This window comes from Staurois parvus, unplaced genomic scaffold (assembly GCF_062004578.1).
Source record: "Staurois parvus isolate SC_StPar_1 unplaced genomic scaffold, SC_StPar_1.0 ptg000056l, whole genome shotgun sequence".
NCBI lineage: Eukaryota > Metazoa > Chordata > Amphibia > Anura > Ranidae > Staurois > Staurois parvus.
The window spans coordinates 14,469,391-14,492,904 of NW_028317852.1; the positions used below are offsets into that span (position 1 = coordinate 14,469,391).

At 39.2% G+C, this 23,514-nt stretch overlaps 1 protein-coding gene across 1 annotated transcript in view; it reads right to left on the bottom strand.

Moving 5' to 3' along the window:
- Positions 1-23,514, bottom strand: part of LAMB3 (laminin subunit beta 3) — a 90,153-nt gene that overhangs the window by 38,623 nt on the left and 28,016 nt on the right. Inside the window, exons 4-8 of the mRNA XM_089668344.1 lie at positions 18,591-18,705; positions 15,794-15,867; positions 11,242-11,424; positions 1,943-2,006; positions 560-757 (exon numbers count right to left, since the gene is read on the bottom strand). Coding sequence (XP_089524470.1) covers positions 560-757; positions 1,943-2,006; positions 11,242-11,424; positions 15,794-15,867; positions 18,591-18,705 — 634 coding nt within the window. The remainder of the gene's footprint in view (positions 1-559; positions 758-1,942; positions 2,007-11,241; positions 11,425-15,793; positions 15,868-18,590; positions 18,706-23,514) is intronic.

The following is a 23,514-nucleotide window of genomic DNA, read 5'->3' on the forward strand; positions in this document are numbered from 1 at the left end:
GCTAATACAAATATGCCTGAAGCTCAAATGCTGTTACAAAATGCACATAAATGTGCATAAACATGCGCAAAAAGATTATGTTCAAGGGTGAATCCAGTTCAAGAGCTATTAGCTGCTACACTTTACCTTCATGTACGACACTGTAGAATCGATAGGAAGCCAACAAAAACATGCCATAAAAAGGGAAACACAGACCAAACAATCCAAATTGTCATTAAATTCTGGCAGTGTTTCAGGATTGCACAATAGTCCTTCTAATACAGCACTCTAGTCTATAGAAACACAAACATGAATGAAGTGTGATTGCACCAAATTAGTCAAACCTGACCTCTGCCGTGAATATCAATGTATCACTGTAAATCCCAATATAAACTCAGTGCTTTCATATTTGAAAGGAACTATTACAAATGAGTCCAGTTGACCCCAAAAACCAAGCTATTTTTTGTCATTTGTTTTATTCCACAATTATGAGCATTATATAATGCAACATACTTCAATACTGTTGTCTCAATTTCAGTTTTTTTTACAATTCTGGTAAAGTTATCTTGTTCTGAAAAAGGTACCTGAGTATCGCCAAATGGGTCTCTCTCTGGCAGAGCACCAGGTACACATCTGTCTCCATGGCCATAACAGAAGCAGCTGCCACGGACATGCATCTCATCTACTGCATAGAACGCACTGGGATCACGATATCTTTGGGGTGGCAGGCGTGTCAACTGAGTGAAATTAATCCTCAGGTTGGTGAACTCTCCAAGCTCTGAAAAGAGAAGCCATGAGATATTTCTCTACAGTCATATTTTGTTTATTTTTATACCTATCATACTGTACAACTATACATGCAAAAAAGTGCATATATTTGGCCTAAGTCACCAAAGCAGTGCATAGAGCAAATGAAGTACAGTAAGTCATAGCAACCAATTACACTGCAGTTTACTGAAATATGATCAGTGAAAGATGAATTCTGATTAGATGAGTTAGTTAGTGCACTTTGAGTGGAGATGTTACTGAATTATGTTTCATTACAGGAATACATTTATCTACAACTGAAACATTTAAGAGCATGTAAAGGGCCAGTAAGTGTAAAGCTGACAATTCATTTGTAAGTAGAATCTGAAATGGTGAGTCTTCTATTCTTTGCTTTCATCTCTTGAGGAGCCAGCACTGTACTGTTCCCACCTAGAGGTCCTCCTCTAAAAGTGGTGCCTCTACTCTTTATTTATAATGATCTATTATATAAAATAAAGGAAGAATCTAGCAAAGAGGAACTTGAAACCTGTAATTGCTGTTGTGCAGATGTGGAAATTTGAGAACTTAATCGCAGGAAAATAGAAGATTAACATTCTAGATATTTTGAACATGCAACAAAAAATGCAAAAGTTGGGGATTTTCAACTCCCTTCTCCATCCTGGGCCTCATAATAGGTCACTGAAACTTTCCATAACATTTGTTGACCAATAATGAGATCTGGGAGCTAGCAAGGGATGAGCCCTTACTGTTTGGCCTCAGATCAATTGAGCCTTCTAGGTTGTGAAGGGACCTCTACTTCCCAGAACTTTTCAAATTGGCCACTTTAAAGTCTTTAGATATGAAAGGTTTTCTCCACATTTCTTCTAGAAAGGTGTGTCAAACTTAGTGAAACTTGCAAAGCACATTACCAAAGATAACCGGAAAACAGATCTTGTACCAAGCTATAACTGGTCAAAGCATTAACAGTTGCCTAATATCACATTATGCTAATCTGGCCACTTTGGAACATTTTACGAAAGCAAATACTCCGACTGTTAGATTGCTTGTTCATTAAGTCTGTCGAAATATATTAATAATTTTGAAAGTAATTACAGGTCTTAATTGAGGCTTGATCTTCACAAATTGGGGTCTACTAGTTTGTTTGCATTTTACAAATGAAACAAAAAAATTCAGCAAGATATGAAAAGGTTCTTACTGTGAATTTGCTGACTTTTAGATACAGGAAGTGTGAAAACCATTGCCATTGGGCTAAAACTTATCTAAAATAGAAAATAAAAGAACATATTAAACATGTATTACAGCAAAAAAAAGGACAAGCAACAAAATAAGTTAATTAAAAAGCTCCTAAATAACCACACAAAAACACTACTTCCTCCCTAGGAAGTGAATAATCAATTTTGTTAATTTTTTTGTGATGAACTTCTAAATGTACCCAATCTATCTCAAAATTTCACATAATCTAATCCATCCACCTAATCTGATATAGTGATAATTAAATAATGAATCACCCAAACAATATATAATCAGAAATATTCAACCAATGAAAAATGAAAAAAATGAAAAACATGAAAAAATATATTCAACCAATGAAAATAAAATAAAATAACATAAAATAAATAAATGTCCAAGTCCCCAAAAAAAGTTCTTTTATGTGTTCCGTGAAGCAAAACGATCCTAAGACTCCTTGATATCCTCAAAGAAAAAGAAAAAAATCATAGTGTAATACCCTAATATAAGTAAAAAACACTTCACTCTGTGCCAACTCAAATCACATCAAAAAAAGTGAAAAATCAATAAAGTAAAAATAAACGTGAGAAATCGTGATCACTCCAATCACAAGTGAAAGGTGATACTAGATACCAGTACCCTTATTACTCCAGCCAAAAATTGATGCTAAATACCATTACCCTCTTAGAATATATTCAGGCATATATTGTAACACAGGTAAGGTATTTCTCCATCTTCCTTATCTCGGGGTGTTCCTCATATAGATAAAGAAAGGCTCTTTCAGGCAGATTCCATAAAAAGATACAAATTTTAATCCACACTTACATGTAAAAAAACGATATCCAGCTCTCAGTACTGAACATTGCAATCTCAGGTTGAAAACCAATAGTTTCCAACCGACAAAATGGCCGCGGCGACACTTCCGGTTAGCGTGCGTGCGTAATGACGTCACTCCCTAACGCGTTTCGTCACTTCCGGACTTCATCTGAAGGGATACAGACGTCTCATTGGTCTCTCCTTATATTCCACTGTCTTTCAATGGGATGAGGCCGGATCCGCCATATTGGATGAGGGAAACAACGGAAACCACCCCATATAGCCTACTGCGGACCCACAATACCCGGAAATATCGCTAACAACTGTAAACTAGTGTCACCTACGATCAGACTAACTACTTAAAACCTATCTAAACATAGAATCAATAGGTAATCTACTTGCATGTAGATAGTCTATATTAAGTACCTCTAAAACACATAAGCCTTCAATACACCAAATAAAATACAGCAAATAACTTGATATAAAATTATATATATCTCTTATTCTTTTATATATTTATGATAAATTTACAATATAGTATATAACCACACTAAGTATCACAATATTAGGCCTAATGCTCCCTCTAGTGGTCATACCTTATTAATACTACTAATCCTATAAACTGATTTAAAACCCAAAAAAAAAATCGATATATTAATTAGTTATCAATATCTTAACGATAAATGTCCCTATTGTTATAGTCACCGCTCTACTTATTAGGATGGAATATATAATCCATATAATTTAAAATAGAATAAACCTCCAGGTCTGCCTGGAGGTTTACTTAGACTTTTATGAATTTTTGGCAATATTATCAATCTATTCACCAGGGATTAAATGCTCTTAAGAAAAAGAAAAATATTATTATCAGACCGGCAGATAAGGGTGGAGGGGTGGTAGTAATGGATAGGGTGGAATATGAAAAAGAAATGGATCGTATTTTAAGTGATAGTGAAACATATGAAAAAATTTTAAAAAATCCAACTATTTTATATAAAAAACAGCTCCATAAATTAGTTAAAAAGGCGGAAGAAGATAGAATTATTAATGAAAAAGAGGCTCTATATTTGGTTCCTTTATCATGTAAGATTCCATACATGTATATATTGCCAAAAATTCATAAAAGTCTAAGTAAACCTCCAGGCAGACCCATTATTAATGGGATCGATTCAATACATTCAAGGGTGGGAGAATACATAGATTTTTATTTGCAACCAGTGGTTAAAAAAATGCAATCATATATTAAAGATAGTCAAGATGTTATTAGTCTATTAGAAGGAATGGAGAGTACTCAAGAAATCTATTTAGTTACCATAGATGTAAACTCCCTTTATACTAACATTAAACATAGAGATGGAGTAGAAGCTATTAAATGGGCTTTGTTAAATTATACTGACTTGCACCTTAAACAGAGAAAATTTATTATCCAATTATTAGAATTTACAATGAGAAAGAACTATTTTTGGTATAATGGTGATTACTATGAGCAAAGGAAGGGTGTAGCTATGGGCGCCAAATTCGCTCCGAGCTTGGCGAATATTTTCTTAGCAAAATGGGAAGAGAAAGAAATTTATGGTAAAAGTTGGGAGGGGCTAAGAGTATGGAAGAGATATATTGACGATATTTTGGTAATTTGGGAGGGTACAGAGAAGAATTTATTAAAGTTTTTGAGGTTTATTGGGACCAATAATTATGAGTTGGAATTTACATATAATATAAGTAATGAATCGGCCAATTTTTTAGATCTCACTATATTTAAATGTAATAACAAATTATGTTTTAAAACTTATTTTAAAGACACAGATAGGAATGGGTACATTCCTGTGACCAGTTGTCATCACCCGCAATGGATACAAGGCATACCGAAAGGACAGTTTACTAGGATTATGAGGAATTGTTCTAGATTGGAGGACTATATAGCACAATCTAATGTTATTAAAGAGAGGTTTGTTTCTAAGGGCTATGACCCAGACAAATTAGAGATTGTGCGATTTAAAATTAGTCAAAATTATTTAGGTGATGGGAAAATTAAAGAAAAACTAAAAATAAAAGAGGAGAATAATATTAAAAGGGAATATGCGTTTTACTCCCGTTTTAACTGCCAATTTAAAGAAATTGAAAAGGTTCTAATTAAACATTGGCCAATACTACAGAAGGATTATGTGTTAGGCCCAGTTTTACCAAAAAAACCGAGTTTTATTTATAGAAAAACAAACAACCTTAGGAGTACCCTGGTGAAAGGAATAATATCCCCACCAAAGAAAATGGATAAAATGTTTAATTTAAAAGGATTTTATCCGTGCAGAAAATGCAGAATGTGCAAAATTACTAAAAATAAGAATAGGAAGATTCCGTCTTTCATATCTTGCTCTACAGGTGAAGAATTTCCTATCAAACAATTTATTACGTGTGATACTAGATATGTTACATATATGCTGGAATGTTCCTGTCAATTCCAGTATATAGGGAGAACTAAAAGGAATTTACGTAAAAGGCTTGAAGAGCATGTTAGAAATATAATAAAAGGGAAGAAGGATCACAGTGTCTCTAAACATTTTAAGGAATTCCACAATTCGGACCCCAGTCAGTTAAAATTTTGTGGAATAGATACTGTGGAAGGACATTGGAGAGGGGGTAATAGAGTCAAGAAATTGTCACAAAATGAGACTTTTTGGATTTTTAGGATGAACACATTGAAACCAAAGGGACTGAATATAGAGCTAGACTTGAATTGTTTTATTTCAGATAGATAAAATATGGAGCATGAATTAAATTAATTGTTGGTAATTTTTTAGAACTATTTTAAAATTATTTTAAAATATTGCATTTGAAATTCACAGTAGTTTATTGGTAGATGTATGTGTGCATATATATATATCTACATATTGTAGTTCTAATATATATTATATTTTATTCTATTTTAAATTATATGGATTATATATTCCATCCTAATAAGTAGAGCGGTGACTATAACAATAGGGACATTTATCGTTAAGATATTGATAACTAATTAATATATCGATTTTTTTTTGGGGTTTTAAATCAGTTTATAGGATTAGTAGTATTAATAAGGTATGACCACTAGAGGGAGCATTAGGCCTAATATTGTGATACTTAGTGTGGTTATATACTATATTGTAAATTTATCATAAATATATAAAAGAATAAGAGATATATATAATTTTATATCAAGTTATTTGCTGTATTTTATTTGGTGTATTGAAGGCTTATGTGTTTTAGAGGTACTTAATATAGACTATCTACATGCAAGTAGATTACCTATTGATTCTATGTTTAGATAGGTTTTAAGTAGTTAGTCTGATCGTAGGTGACACTAGTTTACAGTTGTTAGCGATATTTCCGGGTATTGTGGGTCCGCAGTAGGCTATATGGGGTGGTTTCCGTTGTTTCCCTCATCCAATATGGCGGATCCGGCCTCATCCCATTGAAAGACAGTGGAATATAAGGAGAGACCAATGAGACGTCTGTATCCCTTCAGATGAAGTCCGGAAGTGACGAAACGCGTTAGGGGAGTGACGTCATTACGCACGCACGCTAACCGGAAGTGTCGCCGCGGCCATTTTGTCGGTTGGAAACTATTGGTTTTCAACCTGAGATTGCAATGTTCAGTACTGAGAGCTGGATATCGTTTTTTTACATGTAAGTGTGGATTAAAATTTGTATCTTTTTATGGAATCTGCCTGAAAGAGCCTTTCTTTATCTATATGAGGAACACCCCGAGATAAGGAAGATGGAGAAATACCTTTCCTGTGTTACAATATATGCCTGAATATATTCTAAGAGGGTAATGGTATTTAGCATCAATTTTTGGCTGGAGTAATAAGGGTACTGGTATCTAGTATCACCTTTCACTTGTGATTGGAGTGATCACGATTTCTCACGTTTATTTTTACTTTATTGATTTTTCACTTTTTTTGATGTGATTTGAGTTGGCACAGAGTGAAGTGTTTTTTACTTATATTAGGGTATTACACTATGATTTTTTTCTTTTTCTTTGAGGATATCAAGGAGTCTTAGGATCGTTTTGCTTCACGGAACACATAAAAGAACTTTTTTTGGGGACTTGGACATTTATTTATTTTATGTTATTTTATTTTATTTTCATTGGTTGAATATATTTTTTCAGGTTTTTCATTTTTTTCATTTTTCATTGGTTGAATATTTCTGATTATATATTGTTTGGGTGATTCATTATTTAATTATCACTATATCAGATTAGGTGGATGGATTAGATTATGTGAAATTTTGAGATAGATTGGGTACATTTAGAAGTTCATCACAAAAAAATTAACAAAATTAACAAAATAAGTTAAATATCACTAGTTGTTCCCGAGTTTTTCTGCTGTGGGAGAAAGCACTACAGTGAGACCTTACAAAAATGTGTTCAAGTAGTTGTTCATATTTAGTTTGTAGGTAAAACAAAGACATATCTGGATGAACAAACTCAACTATTAGGCAACAGATACAAAAAAATATTGTTAAGTTTGCACAGTAAGAAGAATTGCCATGGTCTCCCAGGAGCAGGCCCATATTTTTAGCTGTCATTTAGCTGCCAAGGGAGCTATGTGAATCTAAAAGCATGGTTAGTAAATGATGCCAAATGAAATGGTAGGAGCCATGGCATCAAATAGGATCATGCTTTAAAGGATAAGTTCACCTTTGGAACTCATTTTTAGCATGGAACACGTAACATGTTCCCATAGCTGCAGCCACGCCCGCCACCAACTCACCCCCCCCCCCCCCTAGCAGATAGTATAGGGAGAAGTTTCCCCGTACTATCTGTCAAGTTTGAAAACAGTGCACTTCCGCGAATGAATGAACTGCAAGTCCCGACAGCCTTAGCGGCTGTGGGATTGTAGTTTTCAATGAACAACCACGGTGCTGTGGAGCTTCCTATCAGTATCTGCTTGACTGTACATCCCGATGCACTAGATTTTGCACACTCCAGTTTTAGTAAATATCCTAGATGTGACTAGTTGTAAAGCTACCTCTTCTGTTACCCTCACAGATGGTTGCATGGGCAGTTTATACAGTATCCAGTAACATTCATTTCAATCAAATCCTAAATTATTAACCCTTTTATGTATATTAGTACTGGCAACAACTGACATACAGAATCTATGTTAAACCTCAAAGACAACATTTGCTGCAAATAAACCCCACCTGCCCCCCCCCCTTCCCCAAAGCATGTTGAGGGTATGTGGCCTAGTATGGTTCAGGGGCGGGGGGCACTCGCTCATTCCTCCCCTTTCCTGACCTGCCAGGCTGCATGCTCGGAAAAGGGTCTGGTATGGATTTTGGGAGAGACCCAACGCCATTTTTTTTTTAAACTTCAAAATCCATACCAGACCTGAAGATCTTGGTATGGATGGGGGGGGGATCACACTCTGTTTTATTGTTAAATTTTTAATTGCCTGCAATTCTCTTTGTTTAAATTCAGCTGACAGCTGATGACTCATAGGTTGTTAAGGACTCGGCTGTCACTCACTCCTTAACAACCCATGAGAGTTACTGACAGTTACCAGTACATACTGCATGCCTGGACCACTGCTTAATTACTGCATGCATTTAATTATTTATTTTGTTTAGTGAATTGACTTGAAGGTTTTTGTATGAGGTATTTACTGAGAGTTTTTGCTATTTTCAGTAAATATTGCACACTGCAATAGTGAACTGACATTTTTAATATCGCATGCGATATGTGGTCACATGACCAACATAACACATGCAATAACCTTTAGTGAATTGTTCCCCCAATGCAAGTCTATAGGACTAGAAACTTGTAAATTCAAAAAGGTACTGCCCTGAGGGACATGAATCAGTGAAAAAATATTTCCAAAAGTACCGTTTTTAAAGGGGTAGTCATTTTTCATTGCTTAACCTCTTCACGCCCGTGCCTCCCGGCCCTTTAAGGGGTTTCAGATGCCGGGAGGCGGAGCGGGGTTTTAGGGTCATGTGACCGTTGTGATTTGCTGTCACAGTGGTCACATGATTGGAAAATTTTCCAATTGCAAGGGGAGATCGGGACCTTTCCGTGAGACACTGACATACGTGCTCGGAGCTTGCAGGGAGCGCGCTATCAGCACATATGTGCTTTCAAATGGTATGGCATCAATGGGTTAAAGTAAAGAAAAAAAAATATTTTAAAGATCATGCCTAGGGGGGTCCCCTTAAACTACCCGCAAAGTTGCACATCTGTAAAATGTTTAGAAACTGCTGCAGCTGGACTGACAAAAAAAACAACATGGGGTCCCCCCCTTAATTCACACCAGACCCTTTAGGTCTGATAGGAAGGTTAGGAGGGATCCCACAGTGAAAAATGATTTTTTTTAAAGTGCATGGGGTTCCCCCTAAAAGCTATACCAGGCCCTTTAGGCCTGGTAGGACTTTTAAGGGAAACCCTACCCAAAAAAATGGGTAAAAAAAAGCGTGAGCCCCCCCCCCTAAATTCCTACCAGACCCTTGATGTAAGCACAGGCCTTGATCTGAGCCACAAGCGAGTCCCCCCCCCGATCCTTACCAGGCCACATGACCTCAACATGGGGGGTGCTTTGGGGCAAAGCATCTTGTCTCCATGTTGATGGGGACAAGGACCTCTTTCCCCCAACCCTTGGTTGTAGTTGTGGGGGTCTGCAGGGGGTGACTTATCAGAATCTGGAAGCCCCCTTTAGAGCCTAGAAGCCCCTTAGGGCCCACCTATGTGAATGAGTAGGTGGTACATGGTAGCCATAAAATGGTTCCATTGTTGTAATCCATCATCAATCATGGCATCCAGCATTTTCACAACAATGCTAAAATTAAAAAAAAATAATGCCCGCAGACCCGTCCACACTTGCCGAGCACTCGCTACTCGACATTTGACTTCGAGACATTTGACATGTGACTTCACCACTAGCTCTGCCCAATTGTGCTGTGATTGGCCAAAGCATTGCACCTGACCTGAGGTCAGGTGCATTGCTTTGGTCAATCACAATGCACTGTCAGAGTGCAGTGCATTGTGGGGTGCGGCAGGCGAACAGCCCGCCGAACGCTCTAACCATTTGTGTGTTCACAGAACACCCAATATTCGAGTTGAACTTATGTTCGACTCGAACATCAAGGACATCCCTACTTTCCACAAGGTTTAGGAGTGTGTCTATGAGAATGTTTTACCACTCTTCCAGAAGCACATTTGTGAAGTCAGGCACTGATGTTGGATGAGAAGGCCTGGCTCGCAGTCTCCGCTGTAATTCATCCCAAAGGTGTGCTATCGGGTTGAGATCAGGACTCTGTGCAGGCCAGTCAAGTTCCTCCACACCAAACTCGCTCATCCGTGTCTTTATGGACCTTGCTTTGTGCACTGGTGCTCAGTCATGTTGGAAAAGGAAGGGGCCATCCCCAATGTTTTCCCACAAAGTTAGGAGCATGAAATTGTCTAAAATGTCTGGGTATGCTGACTCCTTAAGAGCTCTCTTCGCTGGAACTAAGGGGACAAGCCCAACCCCTGAAAAACAACCCCACACCATAATCCCCCCTCCACCAAACTTTACACTTGGCACAATGCAGTCAGGCAAGTACCGTTCTCCTGGCAACTGCTAAACCCAGACATGTCCATCGGATTGCCAGACAGAGAAGCATGATTCATCACTCCAGATAACACGTCTCCACAAGTGGCAGTGTGCTTTACACCACTGCATCCGATGCTTTGCATTGCACTTGGTGATGTAAGGCTTGGATGCAGCTGCTCAGCCATGGAAACCATTCCATGAAGCTCTTTATGCACTGTTGTTGTGCTAATCTGAAGGCCACATTTGAAAGTCTTTAGCTATTGACTCCGCTGACAGTGACTTCTGCGAACTGTGCGGTTCAGCATGCGCTGACCCCGCTCTGTCATTTTAAGTGGCCTACCACTTTGTGGCTGAGTTGCTGTTGTTCTCAGTTGCTTTCACTTTGTTATAATACCACTAACAGTTGGCCGTGGAATATTTAGTAGCAAGGACATTTCAGAGATGGACTTATTGTACAGGTGGCAACCTATCACAGTACCACGCTTGAATTCAATGAGCTTCTGAGATTGACCTATTCTTTTACAAATGTAGAAGCACTGTGCATGCCTAGGTGCTTGATTTCACACCTGAATCCAATGACTTGGAAGGGTGTCCCAATACTTTTGGCAATATAGTGTGTATGTATATATATATATATACATATATATATATATATATATATATATATATATATATTGTACTGTATATATGTTATTACACAAGCATCTACCTCCTGGTTGTCCAAGCCATTGTTATTTTGCATAGACTGGCTTAAAATAAGGGCTTATGTAATTATCATCTTTTCTATCTGTCATTTCTTTCCTTATGATGATACAGCATAGAATTTCTGACATGAATATGTTTAACACATCCGTTCATTTTCATATTTACAGTTGTGTCTTACCTTGCCTCCTTGCGTTGGGTTACCATACAGCTCCTGGCAATGCACATCCTCTAGGTGTTGGGGACGACCCCGTTTAATGTGCGGAAAAGCAGTTGCACAATCATAAGCAAAATACTGATACACATGCCATGTTCTGCCAAAGTCTGAAGATCTCTCTATTAACATGCCAGCTGGTCGGGGGCTCTGTAAAATGACAGTTAAAAAAAGGAGGACATGTTAACAAAGGTAATCCAAGCAGGAAGTGAAAATACATCACATATCTCTGCTTCTATGTATAACATAAGTAATATTATATGACCTATAATAGTGCCAACTTGTTGGTCTGTCCTATGAGATTGACTGCCCTGTGACAGTGCTGTTAAAAGAAAGTGTGCCCCAAAACAGTTACATGTGAGAGAGTATTCTGTGAGATAATGTGTCCTGTGATAGTGTCGTGTGAAAGATTGCCCTGTGAGAGAGAGTGACCTGTTATAATAACATGTGAATGCATGTCCAGTGAGAGTGCCCTGTTACAATTCCATGTGAAAGAGTGTCCTATAAGAGAGCCCTCACTTTATAATGCCATGTGTAAGCATGTTCTGTGAGACAGAGTGCCATGTTATAATGCCATGTGGAAAAGTGTTTTGTGAGAGTGAGAGTACCCTTTGATATTGCCATGTGGAAGAGAGTCCTGTGAGAGAGAGTGCCCTGTTATATTGCTATGTGAAAGACTGTATTGTGGGAGAGAGTGCCTTGTTATAATGCCATTTGGAAGCGTGTCCTGTGAGACAGATTGCACTGATAAAATGAGTTGTGGAAAAATGTTTTGTGAGAGAGAGTACCCTTTGATATTGCTATGTGGAAGAGTCTCCTGTAAGAATTCTCCTGGTATTTTTCCATGTGAAAATGTCCTGTGGGAGAGAGTGCCCTGTGATAGGGCCATGTGAAAGAGTGTCCTGTAAGAAAGAGTGTCCTGGTATTATGCTATGTAAAAATGTTCTGTGAGAGAGAGTGCCCTGTTATAATGTCCTGTGAAAAAGTGCTTTGTGAAAGAGTGTCCTATGAGAGAGAGCTCCCTGTTATAATGTCATGTGGAAGAGTGTCCTATGAGAGAGAGCTCCCTGTTATAATGCCATGTGGAAGAGTGTCCTATGAGAGAGAGCTCCCTGTTATAATGCCATGTGAAAGAGTGTCCAGTGAGCGTGTCTTGTTATAATGCCATGTGGAAGAGTGTCCTATGAGAGAGAGCTCCCTGTTATAATGCCATGTGGAAGAGTGTCCTATGAGAGAGAGCTCCCTGTTATAATGCCATGTGGAAGAGTGTCCTATGAGAGAGAGCTCCCTGTTATAATGCCATGTGGAAGAGTGTCCGATGAGAGAGAGCTCCCTGTTATAATGCCATGAGGAAGGGTGTCCTATGTGAGAGAGTGCCCTGTTATAAGGCCATGTGAAAGAATGTATTGTGGGAGAGACTGCCCTGTAATAATGCCATTTGGAAGAGTGTACTGTAAGACATGTTGCCCTGATAAAATGACTTGTGTAAAAATGATTTGTGAGTGAGAGTGCCCTTTGATATTGCCATGTGAAAGAGTGTCTTCTATGAAAAAGTGCCCTTTTATAATGCCACGTGGAAGAGTGTCCTGTATAAAAGAGAGTCCTGGTATTATGTCATGTGAAAATGTCCTGTGCATGGGCGGACTGACAACTCATGGGGCCCCCGGGCAATAGTCGATCATGGGGCCTCTGTGTCCTTGCCCAAACTCAAAAAAGCTTATGAAAAAGGTACCAGGGGAATCTCATGGGGCCCCCTACTGACCCCGGGACCTCGGGCAGTGCCCGAGTTTCCAAATGGTCAGTCCGCCCCTGGTCCTGTGTGAGAGAGTGCCCTGTGATAGGGCCATGTGAAAAGTGTCCTGTGAAAGAGTATTCTATTAGAAAGAGCTCCCTGTTATATTGTCATGTGGAAGAGTGTTCTGTGAGACAGAATGCCCTGTTTTAACCTCCCTAGCAGTATGATTATTTCAGATTTTTGGTGCTGAAAGCGGTACCATTATTTTGCATGGAAATTTGGCATTTTATATTATAGGCCTGTAATTCTTAGGAATAACTCACTGAAATCTGTCCAAACAAGAGTCTAGTAAACATCCCGGGGAGGATAAAACTTGAAACACGAAATCATAAATTATAATTTAATAAATAATCATAAAAAATAATAATATAATAATAGTAAATTTAATTCAATAATATAATCAAACCAAAAACACTGAAATTTGAAATATAGCGCCAAGTTCGCACATCACTGAGCAAAGTCGCAAAATCGTTTTCAGTGTCTGATGACGAATTTCCCCACGAATCATTATCACTCAATTCTGCAAGTAGTTCTAATTTACTATCGCTGTTCTCTAGCTGGTCTAAAACCACTTTTGACCTAAAGGGACGCTTTTTGGACGCCATGCACTTTTCTAAGTTTCCAGGCAGAAAGAACAGTCAAAATGCAGGCAGGGCACAGGACAAAGCACTAGGGCCAAAATGTATGTGAAATGGTTTGATACAGTAATGTTATACTATGTGATTTTAGTGATTTTTGTGAATGTCACTTTTTGTCATTTTCAAATTTCCCGCCGTTCCGTCCCCCGTACGTCCCGACACTCGCAGAGGACGGAACCCAGATGACAGATGTCGGAATCTGCTGGATTACATTGCCGGGGACACTTCAGGAGGGACATCGCGGGAGTGAAGGACAAGATAAGTGACCGAGGGATCGCGGTGCAGCGCTGCATTGTAAGCCCAAGTGTAGCTCGGGGTTACCGCTTGTGGTACTGAAACTTTACCCTGAGCTACACTCGGCAATACCGCCAGGGAGGCTACTGTCATGTGAAAGAGTGTATTGTGGGAGAGAGTGCCCTGTTTTAATGCCACTTGGAAGAATGTCCTGTGAGACAGATTGCCCTGTTAATATTTTTTTTGAGGAAAAGTGTTTTATGAGAGAGAGTGCCCTCAAAAGAGGGTGCCCTGTCATAATGCCATGTGAACTTGCACTGTGATAGTGAACTGAGAGAAAGATTGTCTTCTAAAACTGGCAACACATCAGTTTTTTTTTCTTTGTCAGCAGGCTGTAAAACTGAACAATTCCAACACTCATACATTCAAGGTGGACGGGGGAATCGTCCCTGCTGTGTCACTGTATTCTGACAGAGGAGTAGTAAGCTGGACTCCTCCACTGTCAGAATACACTGATCAGTGCTTCAGCCTATTGGATTAAACTTTTCCAGCTAACCTATTTATGAGAAGTTGATCAGTCGATCAAGACCTGTAATAGATGGATCAGAATTCATCCGGTACCTGCTGATCTGGCCAAATTTTGATCCATCTTAAATTTTGAGCCAGCTTAAAAGCTACCCATGAAACAGGCTGCCTTGTGTGAAATGCCCTTTTAGAGAAAATGCCATGTGAAAGCATCCAATGAAAGAGAATGTCCTTAAAAATAGAGAGCAATAGAGACTTTCCTATGAATGAGAGTTAGAAAAAACAGCTTTGTGAGAAAGGCTGTCCAGGCTATAGACACATGTATTCATTATACATCTCACCTGCCATTCAAAGCAGTGCAAAGAAGTTCATTAGCTTTTCTGTTGACACCCTCAGGAGTCTTATGGCCTTTACAAAACATTACAAATCATGTGGAGAACCAGAGGCCTGTAGGCCAGAAGAATAGTAGGGAAGCTTTTGTATTAAGCTGCGAATGACAGGTAAGAAGTATAACCTATAAATTCATGTTGACCCCTTCGCCCATATATAACCTCTCTGGGCCCCAGACTGCCACCATGGCTTTGGCTGTGACAGCTGCATAAGTGCATTGATCCTAAGGACAATTTTTAACTGAAACTGTGCAAATGTCAATTAGTTAGCCATGTTTCTGAAATAATAGTTCATTGCACAATTGTTATACAGTAACAAAACGCAATGTGGAGTACGCCTGTTTAGACAGCTGAATGGCATTTAATGAAAATCTGGGATTTGTCCATCCAAAGCAAAGCAAATTGTTTGGTTTCAACTCCATCTCCAGCAACAAAAACGTACCTTTAATTTGCTTTCCCCGCCACTCCTCATGGTACTGATAGAAGAAGAATATACACAGTACTTCCGGGTATGGAAGGGGCATGCAACAACACTCATGTGACAAGGGCTGGGCCATGAGTAGTGAGTATATGAAAATTCATTATAAGTCAGTAGGTACATAGTGATTTAGGATCACTCGGAGAATGGCAAATCTTGTAATTCCAATACTCGACTGTTTATTTTAAAGTGTTTAGTTTAAAATGAAGTAAGATTTAATAGTAAAGTCTGTATACTTACAGTATAACAACCTTGTATGATACACTTGGCCACTTTTTGGTAGATAATCTCATTAACTACATTGCTGCTCCTTTTTGCAATTTTGTCTTAAACAAAGCAGTTTGATGTAAAATACACAAAATTTGAGGCTGAAGCAGCAATTAATGAGATAATACAAGCCCATTCCTGTGTGTGATTACAGTTTTCCATGGTGACTGTGTACTAATTGCATAACACTTACCCTGAAATCAAGAGTGACATCACTGAGCTGAAATTTGCTGCCTGCATCAAATTGCAGGGAGACGAAATCAAGACCTGTGCAGAGAATCACAAATACAATTATTTGCTTGATTAAAAAACAAAAAAAAAACCATCTTCGTACCTTACTAAATTATATAACTTAAGTAATAACTGGCTTTTTTTTTGGAAAATGTACGTTTTTCATTAATTGGAATAGGAAATATAATCAGTTGCAGGAAACTTTAACTGCAGTTGTATAATTTACAAATATTTACAATATCTGTTCAGTTTTTTGCACATATCAACTGGGTGACAGATTTGGCTTCAACTCACCAATTTTCATTTATAATAGATTAGGCTTGTTTACACTTAATAAAGCCAATAATTGATATGTAAGCAGTACTCCCTAATGCTGTTTTTTATTTATATAATGAAAAATATATACTATATTTTGATGATACTATATAGGTGAACTATTAAGGTTGCATCAGTAGTTTTTGACACTAAGACAGCAGAACTTTGAGTTCTTGTGCAGGTATGACAACATTTAGTGCCTGAAGATCCCATAAAAGATAAATTAAACATTCAGGGCAAGGTGACAGTGTCTGTGCAGCCTTTTCCCACTGATACTGACTTTGCCAGTGCTCCCCCGCAACTCCTTTCTTTGTCACAGCCAGCAATTTGGTATTTTGATACCCAGTTTTGGCTAGCGTCAGATACTAAGAGGTGACATCACTCCCTTTGTCATGCGCCCAGGCTTAGCAATTGGTTAGACTCAAGTACTGTCAAATGGGATGAGGTCACATGATTCCCTTTCCTGGGAAGTACTGGGTAATTTTGCCAGCTGACTGAGGCAGCAGGCAAGGTGAGTATTAGAGGGGTGGGTTCCCCTTTACACAAACCCTGACACTTTGGCCAATTAAGCCAAAATGACATTGTCTCTTTACGTGTTATGTTTAAGGTTTGGGTGTTATTGAGTAAAAAAAAACATCTTCGTACCTTACTAAAATATATAAATTGAGTAATAACTGGCTTTTTTTTTAAAAAAATGTACGTTTTTCATTAATTGGAGTAGGAAATATAATCAATTGCAGGAAACTTTAACTGCAGTTGTATAATTTACAAAGATTTACAATATATGTTCAGTTTTTTGCACATATCAACTGGGTGACAGATTTGGCTTCACCTCACCAATTTTCATTTATAATAGATTAGGTTTGTTTGCACTTAATAAAGCCAATAAATGATATGTAAGCAGTACTCCCTAATGCTGTTTTTTATTTATATAATAAAAAAAAACTATCTGATACTATATAGGTGAACTATTAAGGTTGCATCAGTAGTTTTTGACACTAAGACAGCAGAACTTTGAGATCTTGTGCAGGTGTGGCAACTTTTAGTGCCTGCAGATACCATAAAAGATAAATTAAACATTCAGGGCAAGGTGACAGTGTCTGTGCAGCCAGTGCTCCCCCGCAACTCCTTTCTTTGTCACAGCCAGCAATTTGGTATTTTGATACCCAGTTTTGGCTAGCGTCAGATACTAAGAGGTGACATCACTCCCTTTGTCATGTGCCCAGGCCAGGCAATTGGTTAGACCCAAGTACTGTCAAATGCGATGAGGTCACATGATTCCCTTTCCTGGGAAGTACTGGGTAATTTTGCCAGCCGGCTGAGGCAGCAGGCAAGGTGAGTATTAGAGGGGTGGGTTCCCCTTTACACAAACCCTGACACTTTGGCCAATTAAGCCAAAATGACATTGTCTCTTTAAGTGTCATGTTTAAGGTTTGGGTGTTATTGAGTAAGTTTGGGGGATTCATTTTTAGAGTTCAGTTTTTGAGTTAATTTTAAAGAGGGCCTGTGAAGACAGACTCATGGGACCTATTGCTGGCTTGATCTGTAAAAGATGCAGGCTTCAGGTAAGTCTGTTTTCCCCTTTCCATTCTTCCATTCCTTATTGTAAAGCATCCTTAGGCCTCTCTTAAGCGGACCATAGATCATCTAAGAGAAGGCTGGTTGTACTGAAGTCAATCTATCTATTGACTTCGGCACAACCATCCTGTCTGTGTTTTTTTTTTCCCGATCACTGCTGGCAGCTATAGCTGCCGGCAGTGATCATCGTATTCTGCCAGTGGGGAAGGCTCACCACATACCCCTCTGGAAGAACACAATAGCACTGGGGGAGATATTCCCCATTCAACACTGACTGCATAATGTATGGCCTGCCTTACAACTGTGTTGCTCTTTGTAGAACAAACTGAGGTGGATCAATCTGCTGTGGGTTTCTTTTGAAAGAGTGATGCAGGCGTTCAGTAGACTGCTGCCTCCTTGATGCCAGTGGAAACAAACATGTTTTTTGAATGAGAACACAGTACCAATCCACAACTGCAGGCCTGGCCATTTGGTTTGTGGCACAGCCCCATTCACTTGAATATGTCCTGTTATGCTGTGGTACTGGCCAGATAAATTTTGCTGTGCTGCAAACCATTGTGGCCATAGCATGTGTATACACCCATCCAGCTGTCTTTTCAACTTGGGGGGGGGGGGGTAAAAACATAACTCAACTGTCTATTTGTACCACCCCACACTGCCATAAGCTGTACACCCCCCACATATGGTGTTTTTTTGGACATTGATGTAAATGCTGCAAGAAAATATTATCTGTTTGTGAATTGGTGTCTTGGTATTTATATACTGGCATTTCTCTATAAAGCAAGCCTTGTTTGGAAACTGAAGGGAATGAAACCCTATAACAAGGACACTTTAAATATTCCCAACATGTTTGAATGAGATCATACCATTTTCTGATTGCCACCAACGAAGATAACCAATGGGTGACACTACATTAATAATCCGGTGACTGATGTCTGAAAAAGGGTCTCGTGAATCACAGCGACAACACTTTAGCTGGGCCTGGAAGAGATACAGTGATAGAATGTAAACTGAGCACTGGAGACTCAAGCATGGCAGTACTGCAATTCCTAATGTACAATGTATATCAGTACAGTTTAACATTTTATTATAACACATAATTATAGTGCTTAATTTATACACAAAATAGTTTTCTGGAAATCATAAAAATCACAAAGCTCTAAGCCATATGTGGCATAAAACTACATTAAAGTAGATGTAAAGGCACAACTTAACAAACTGTAAAGCCCTGCCACCCCACTGCAGATAAACATTCTGTATACTGTTTGCAATAAATCACACCTTTTTTTTCACTTCTTTGGAGCAGAGATATGGTCACACAGCGCCATCAGCAATATGTAAGTGAGAGCCTTGATGCAGCTGGTGAAAGTGATCTTTCCCCCCTTCAACAACAGATAGCATCCTGAAATCCAGGAGGTGATGTAATTGATGAGCCTTACATCTCCAGGGGACTGAAATAGTCCTGTGGGGACGTAATGCGTAAAGGTGGAGTCCAATGATGTCATCGTGCTGACCAGGAGCAGACTGACAACTCATGGGGCCCCCGGGCAATAGGGTATTATGGGGCCCCTGTGTCCTTGCCCAAACTCAAAAAAGCCTATGAAAAAGGTACCAGGGGCATCTCATGGGGCCCCTACTGACCCTGGGCCCTCGGGCAGCGCCAGAGTTTCCAAATGGTCAGTCCACCCCTGGTGCTGACCAGCTCGAACCACTAATGATTTCTTAGCAAAGGAGCCTGATCTTTGGAATACATCATGCAGCTGAGTATATTGCTGATTCCTTGTTGCCTAGATAACCTGTTACATTTACGAGCCTGCAGTTTGATTGTATGGTGTTAAACCTTGCGCTATAGCAATTTTAATAAATAGCAGTGAGCACTATTTTGTGTTTTTTGTTCCTTTTCTTGAATAATATTACCTTACCTAAAATTTGGTGTTTATCTGCTGAGCTCTATTCCATTTGAGCCTGGTGGTAAATGGATTCCATTTATATGTTAATAAACGGCAAATTGATCTCCTATAATTTAAGGGATTTATTTTCAAGGTGAACAGCTTGAGTGGTGCTAGGTGGCATCAGGAGGCACTTTCCTGGGTGTTTGTTTTTACACATGAAGAGATTGGGAAGAAGTGCAATTGTTAACACCTTTGCTTGTTTGGATGGCCCTATGTGGCACTGCACTGTTTGATTTGCACTGTTTTATGCAAACGGACTGCACCGCATACCTGGCCTTTTGAGAGTATACACTTTTGGGCATTTTTTTAATTGATTTTATATATTTTATGTTTTGGTATTGTATTCGGTTTGTTAGGATTTATATTTAAAATAGTGCTGCACTAGTAATCGTATGTTATCCAGCTAGTATCCAGTAATATTTTGTGCATTTAAGAATGCATCCAGCTCTTTTTTAAAACAATCTACTGAGCTGTCCAGGACTAGTTCTTAGATATTATATATATATATATATATATATATATATATAAAAATACAGTAGCTAAGTATATTTATTACAAAAGAAAATCATTTTTCTAAGTACTAATATTTTTGCCATTGTTGCCTAAAAGAAGAAATGACTTATGTACATGGATTGAATTTAGGTTTTCGGGAATTGTGTCTGTTAATAGATTCCTACGGTAACAGGGTGAAAGTTATCTAGGGTAATGAAGGGAAATTTATCAAGACCCACAAGTAAACCTTTGTAGTGGCTTTTGTCTGACTGCTGCATGAAGTAGGTGAAAGGTTAGTGGGTAAAAAGTCAGCCTGTATAAGGCTCAGGCTTGTCTGTGTTCCTCTTTGAGCAGTGTGCTAAGAATTCCCACAGACACAGCTGCTTATAACAGTACAATAATTCTGTAGTTTCATCTAACACAAAGGAACCTATTTAAAGACCAGTGAAATAACTTTTTTTTTATGGTCACGCTTGTTTTGCTGTACTACCTAATTTTCATATGACTGATGAAATACAGTACATTGTACCAAGTTTTTTCATAAATAAGGATACATATAAATGTGAAAATTGTAAGGCCTCTTGCACAGGGGCAAGAAAAAATAAAAAACGCTGTGTTTTTGGATGTGTAACTTTTTATTTTTACATATCTGAACACAGATGCACTGTTGTCTATGGGAAGATGCACACACATGAGTAAAGATCACAATACAGCAGTGAAATCAGAACTGTAGAAAATAGAAAATGTTACATTTGAGTGCAATAATCTACACTCATATGCATGTATAAACAAGTATATATGAGCGTATATGCATAAATTGCAACAATGGCAGCTAGAAATATACACCACGCACGTTTACATGCTTGTACATGTGTACGTAAGGTTTTTAATAAAAATAACTTGTGTTCCTTCTGCCAGCCTCTGCCGTTAAATTAAATCAGGCCTTAATCAGAGATACATCAAGAAAGATTTATCAAGCCTGCAGCATACTGACTGAATAAGGGCAATAATTAGTGCAAGCCAAGCTGCCTCTCATTTATCAAATAATTTCTGACAGTTTTAATCTAGCTCCTAAGTGACCTGTTTTGGAACTAGATCCCTCAGTCCTTCTTTCCTGCTCACGTTCCTCTTTTTTGGTCTGATGTATAGACCTCTTATAAAAAATGTATTATCTACCAAAAGTGTTATTTTACACTAACACCCCAGTCACATCGGGTGCGACTTGGCATGAGATTTGCATGCCATGCGACTTGCAAATTCTATGCCAAGTCACGCCCTATTGTCTGCTATCAGTGCGATTAAATCTTTCTAAAGCAGTGCATGCACTACGTTTGGTGTGATTTGCATAGACATCTGAGTCAGATGTCTTGCAAATCGCACCTCAAATTGGCAAGTCACCAGACTTTGAAATCGTGCGACTTCACTGTAAGTTGCAGAATTTCAAAATTGGCTTTAATGTGACCGGGGTGTTAACCTTTCATCCAATCAATCCAAATTATTAATTTCAAAATGGAAAAGTAGCATAGAAAAAGCTATTATGTGTCAAACCAATTTTTTTTTTGCATAATAATTCTTCAGATTCTGCTTAACTGGGTGTACTGGGGACATGGCAGGTGGGTGTCCTTTGCCCACATAGTTTTTGCTAAAAGGTGTCCTGCTTTCTCATGGCAGAAGGTTTATTATTATTATTATACAGTATTTATATAGTGCCAACAGTTTGCTCAGCACTGTACATTATAATGGGAGACAGTACACGAGACAGTACAGTAACAATACAGTACAATACACGAGGGGTTCGAGGGCCCTTGTCCTTGGAGCTTACAATCTAGAAGGGAGGGGATAGTGGTACAGGAGGAAATAGCTGTGGGGGATGGAGTGGTAGGAAGAGTGGAGGAGCGGGGTAGGCTTCCCTGAAGAGATGGGTTTTCAGGGTGCGCCTAAAGGTGAGGAGAGTAGGTGACAGTCTGATGGATTGGTGTAGTGAGTTCCAGAGGATGGTGGAAGCCCTGGGGAAGTCAGGCATGGGAGGAGGAGACCAGGGAACTAGAGAGTAGGAGGTCTTGTGAGGTGCGGAGAGTACGTTTTGGGTGGTAAATGGATATCAGGTCGGTGATGTAGTTTGGGGCAGTGTTATGAACAGCTTTGTACGTCAATGTTAGTAATTTTAATTTTATGCGTTGGGCAATCGGAAGTTAGTGGAGAGATTGGCAGAGGGGGGTGGCGGATATGGAGCGGTTAGTATGGTGTATGAGTCTGGCCGCATGAATTCAGGATAGACTGAAGAGGGGATAGCCTGTGATGAGGTAAGCCGGTGAGGAGGGAGTTACAGTAGTCAAGTTGTGATATGATAAGGGAGTGGATGAGTTGCTTAGTAGTTTCTGGGGTCAGGAACGGACGTATTTTGGAGACGTTGCGGAGGTGGAGTCTACATGAATTTGTCAGCGATTGGACCTGGGCCTGGAAGGACAGATTGGAGTATAGAATGACACCTAGTACTCTGGCTTGCGGGGTGGGACTGATGGAGGCGTTGTTGGTCGTGATGGAGAAGTCGGGGGGGCATGGGCTGGGGGGAAACCTAGGAGCTCGGTTTTGGGCAGGTTTAATTTGAGGAAGTGGAGTGACATCCAATCTGATATGTCGTTCAGTAGGCTAGTGATTCGGGCGGAGACTGAAGGGGTGAGGCGAGTGGTAGAGAGATAGATTTGTGTGTCATCAGCATAGAGGTGGTAGTTGAAGCCGTGGGAGTGTATCAGTTGGCCAAGGGAGGAGGCGTAGATGGAGAAGAGAAGGGGCCCGAGGATGGAACCTTGAGGGACTCCAACAGAGAGGGGGAGTGAGGGGGAGGTGGCAGCGTTATAGGTAACACTGAAGGAGCGCTGTGATAAATAGGAAGAGAGGTTTAGAGGTATGGTTTTATACAAACACTGTGCCTGCGGTGTCAAGAGGCCATCTGCAGGGGTCTTGCAAAGATTTGAGATAGAGCGCTTTGGTGGCACATATTTTGGTTTTGGCACATATATTTACACATATCTTTGTAGCACATTGATTTACACAATGCTGCTGTTCAGCAGAAGAATGTGCTAAAACTGACAGTCATCACTTACTGCTCATTGAAGACCATGAAGTAAACGATCAGCGGCCATATGATCGCTCAGTCTTCGGTCATAGAGCCATCAGGGGACAGCTGCAGCATCAGATCGATGCTGCAGCCACATAGGTGAGTATGATTCTTTGTTTTGTTTTTCTTTTTAAATCCTGCACTTCTCTTTTAATGTTCATTTGCACAACAACATCTAGAAAATGTTGTGGACTCAAAAAATGTGTTTCAGACCTGACGGCCTAGTGG